Source organism: Triticum urartu, chromosome 7A (assembly GCF_056163025.1).
Source record: "Triticum urartu cultivar PI428250 chromosome 7A, HENAU_Tu73, whole genome shotgun sequence".
Lineage (NCBI taxonomy): Eukaryota > Viridiplantae > Streptophyta > Magnoliopsida > Poales > Poaceae > Triticum > Triticum urartu.
In genome coordinates this window covers 22,665,567-22,668,857 of record NC_141879.1, presented here as the reverse complement: position 1 = coordinate 22,668,857, position 3,291 = coordinate 22,665,567, and the positions used below count along the sequence as shown (strand labels likewise).

At 46.8% G+C, this 3,291-nt stretch overlaps 1 protein-coding gene across 1 annotated transcript; it reads left to right on the top strand.

The window, feature by feature from the left end:
• Window positions 1-399: 399 nt before the first annotated feature.
• LOC147957108 (protein FAR1-RELATED SEQUENCE 5-like) lies at window positions 400-2,817 on the top strand. The gene is made up of 3 exons (XM_087531586.1): window positions 400-520; window positions 904-1,020; window positions 1,286-2,817. The coding sequence occupies exons 1-3, from the start codon at window positions 400-402 to the stop codon at window positions 2,815-2,817; spliced, it is 1,770 nt and encodes a 589-aa protein (XP_087387712.1).
• Window positions 2,818-3,291: the final 474 nt, after the last annotated feature.

The window sequence follows — 3,291 nt, the reverse complement described above, 5'->3', positions numbered from 1 at the left end:
ACACGGAAAGAATAAATCACAAAGATGGCGCTGATGCTTGGGGTTCTCAAAGGCCAGAAACGCCCCCTTGGAATGCATCAGAGTACAGTCAACTCATCTCTGCAGGGCCGTTGCTGCCACTACTAGAACAGTATGCAGGCGTAGGTATGATGCGTGATAACAAAAGAAGAGAACAGTTGCCATCTTCGCAACGATGAAGATGACATTCTACTTATGTCATACACTGTCATTTTTTCGCAGGTTCTTTTGACCAAAACACTGATAGGGGGCCCCGTGGCAAGTTCAGTCATAAGGCGCTAACACTGACAAATGTACGGGCAACCAACTTCAACTAGCTAGTATGGCTAATCAAGGTAATGCAAAACGAAAAAAGAGCACATACTGTTGTGGACATGAAAAATGAACATGCAAAAAAACTGGCAAAAGGACTCACGAGTTATCACGGGTGAAAATGCAGAGCCTTCATGCAGCACGTGGCATCAGGCAGCACCCATGTACCTGCCATCGACGTCATACACAGGTGAGTCCATAAAAAAAGTGAAGTTGCGGATGCTCAATTAGCAGAAGGAGCATAGTTGACAACTACAATTGCCATGACTGGACATCTACAGTTGCCATGAATTAAAAACTACACTTCTCATCCCTGGACAACTGTTGTTGCCATCCCTGGACACCTGCAGTTGCCATGGAGGAACAACTGCAGTTGCCATGCCAATGCAACTACATTTCCCATGCCATGGCAACTGCAGTTGCCATGAAGGAACAACTGCGGGTGCCATACCCATGCAACTACAGTTGCCATGCCAGTAAAACTGCAGTTGCCACATCAGGGGCAACTGCAGTTGCCGTGCTAGCACAAAACTGCATTTGCCATGAATTGACCAACCACTACTATGCTTACAGGTTATTACGCTGGTGGTAACCCGACAAACGTCTCGTGGCAAGCTTCACAAATTGCAGGTGGAGCACGTCATTATGGTGTCACAGACCACATAAGATGGTCAAATGCAGCACAACAAGGTAAGGAAAAAAATTGAAGCACAAAAAACAGCGCTACATTTGTTATTTGTAGTTATTTGTAGGCAAAACAAATAGTTGCCATGTTTGTTGAACAGTAGCTGCCATGACTGGACAACTACAGCTGCCATACATGTCCACGCGCAGACTCACGGCTTGCTGTTTGAAATGATGTCATGCGAAATCACTCAAAGATGGTGTGATCCGTTGCGATACACATGTTATCCAAACAAAAATCTTACTCTCGTACCTGTTTTTTCTATTACAGGGCCTACAACTACACTGAACAGCGGCGCGGGGACATCTACGGCGGGGAGCTCTGAGCGCATGGAAGACGCGTTCCACCAGCCAGCAGACAATCATGCCGCAAACAATTTCGAGTCAGAGTCGGGAATGGCAATCATTCCAGCAATGCCGACAAGCACCCCTTTGAACACAAGCACTGGCAACACTCAAGTAGATGGAACTGCCACCGATACTGAAGTGAATGATGAAACTGACGACGACGCACAAGGGGATGAAGATGGTGGGCAATCAGAGATCGTGGTACCTCAGCCACCGTACATTGGGCAGAGATTTGAATCGTTCGAACAAGCAAATGAATACTACCAGAAATATGCAAAGTTCCATGGATTTGCGGTCAACACCGAGTACCATAGGAAAATTAAGAAAACTAACGAGTACAGCAGAGGTGAGATGAGGTGCCACAAGGCACGGAGGAACAAGAAGGGAAAAGGTGTTGCGCCTGTCGTTCCGGAACGAAAGAGAGGTATCATTCTCAAGACTGGGTGCCCTGTCCGGTGTAAGCTAAACGTAGATGGAGCACAGTGGGTGGTCAATGAATATTTTGACGAGCACAACCACCAACTCATAAAGAAGTTCGACCTGGTAAAATTTCTGACCGCCCACAGAGGGTTCACCCCCGTCGAAAGGCAATTCGTAAAGCTGCTACATGATTGTAACGTCGGTCCATCAAGAATGGTACAGATACTATCTCTCATCCACAGCAAAAAGGGGACTCTGAGTAGCATGCTGTACATACCAGCTGACATCACAAACCTACAGGCCAAGTACCATAGAGAGAGCAAGTTGGCAGACATAGAGGCCACAATGGCCTACTTCGGTGAAAAAGCGAAGGAAGATCCAGATTTCTTCTACAGGATAAGGTTGGACGATGAGGACCGTGTCAGGAACATGTATTGGGTGGATGGTGCTGCAAGGAGAGCCTACAAACATTTCCGAGATTGCATTTCATTCGACGCGACGTACCTCACCAATATGTACAAGATGACATGCGCTCCGTTCATAGGAATAAATAACCACAATCAGTCATTGCAGTTCGGCTGCGGGCTCGTCCGGAACGAAGACACAGATGGGTACGTTTGGCTGTTCAAGACCTTCTTGGAGTGCATGGATGGACTTGCTCCGATGAACATAATAACAGACCAAGATTTCAGCATGCGTGCAGGCATAGAGGAGGTCTTTCCGTTGGCAGTGCACAGGCACTACAGGTGGCACATTATAAAGAAGGCTGAGGAGACGCTAGGACCGTTCTTTGCTGACCGTCCAGAGCTGCACAAGGCATTCGAGCTGTGCGTGGACCACAGCTTGACGGTGGAGGAGTTTGAAAAGAGCTGGATGGCCATGACTGAAACACATCAAGTCCAAGACAACGAGACTCTTGTTAGCCTGTGGGAGAAGCGAATGTACTGGGTGCCGGCCTACTTCATGCAGTGCTTCTTCCCCTTTCTGCAGACTACGCAGCGCAGTGAGGGGTTCAATGCTGTTTTGAAGCGGTAGTTAGCCCTGGCAACTCATTGCTACAGTTTGCCAAGCAGTACACAGCTTTGCAACAAAAAATTTTGGGATCTGAGCTACAGCAAGAAGCGACCACGGCACTAAAGCAGCCAAAATTGCTAACGTATTTACCGATAGAGAGGCAAATGAGCAAGATATACACCAACAAAATCTTTAACAAGTAAGTCAGTTGCGTTACAGTCTTATTTGCAGAAAAGCACCAAGTCAGTAGGTGCCTTATAGAGTGCAATGCAGTTGCCATGATGTGCAGTTGCCATGTTTAATGAAATACTGTTTGCCATGCTTACTCAGCTGCATGTTGCCATGTTCAATGAAAATTCTGTTTTGCCATGCTTGCTCGGGTGCATTTTCCTTGTTGAATAAAGTTCAGTTGCCATGTTTAATGCACTGTGCTTCCATTGGGGCATGTTGGCATGAAAATGCCAATGTCAACTGGAAAAAATGTTATATCGGTGA

What these genes read in the sequence shown, in the direction of transcription:
- LOC147957108 (XM_087531586.1), top strand. Translation starts at nt 400, where the DNA reads ATGAACATGCAAAAAAACTGGCAAAAGGACTCACGAGTTATCACGGGT. An exon ending in GCCATCGACGTCATACACAG is followed by an intron (nt 521 to 903) that starts GTGAGTCCATAA and finishes CTATGCTTACAG; the next exon opens with GTTATTACGCTGGTGGTAAC. An exon ending in GTCAAATGCAGCACAACAAG is followed by an intron (nt 1,021 to 1,285) that starts GTAAGGAAAAAA and finishes TTTCTATTACAG; the next exon opens with GGCCTACAACTACACTGAAC.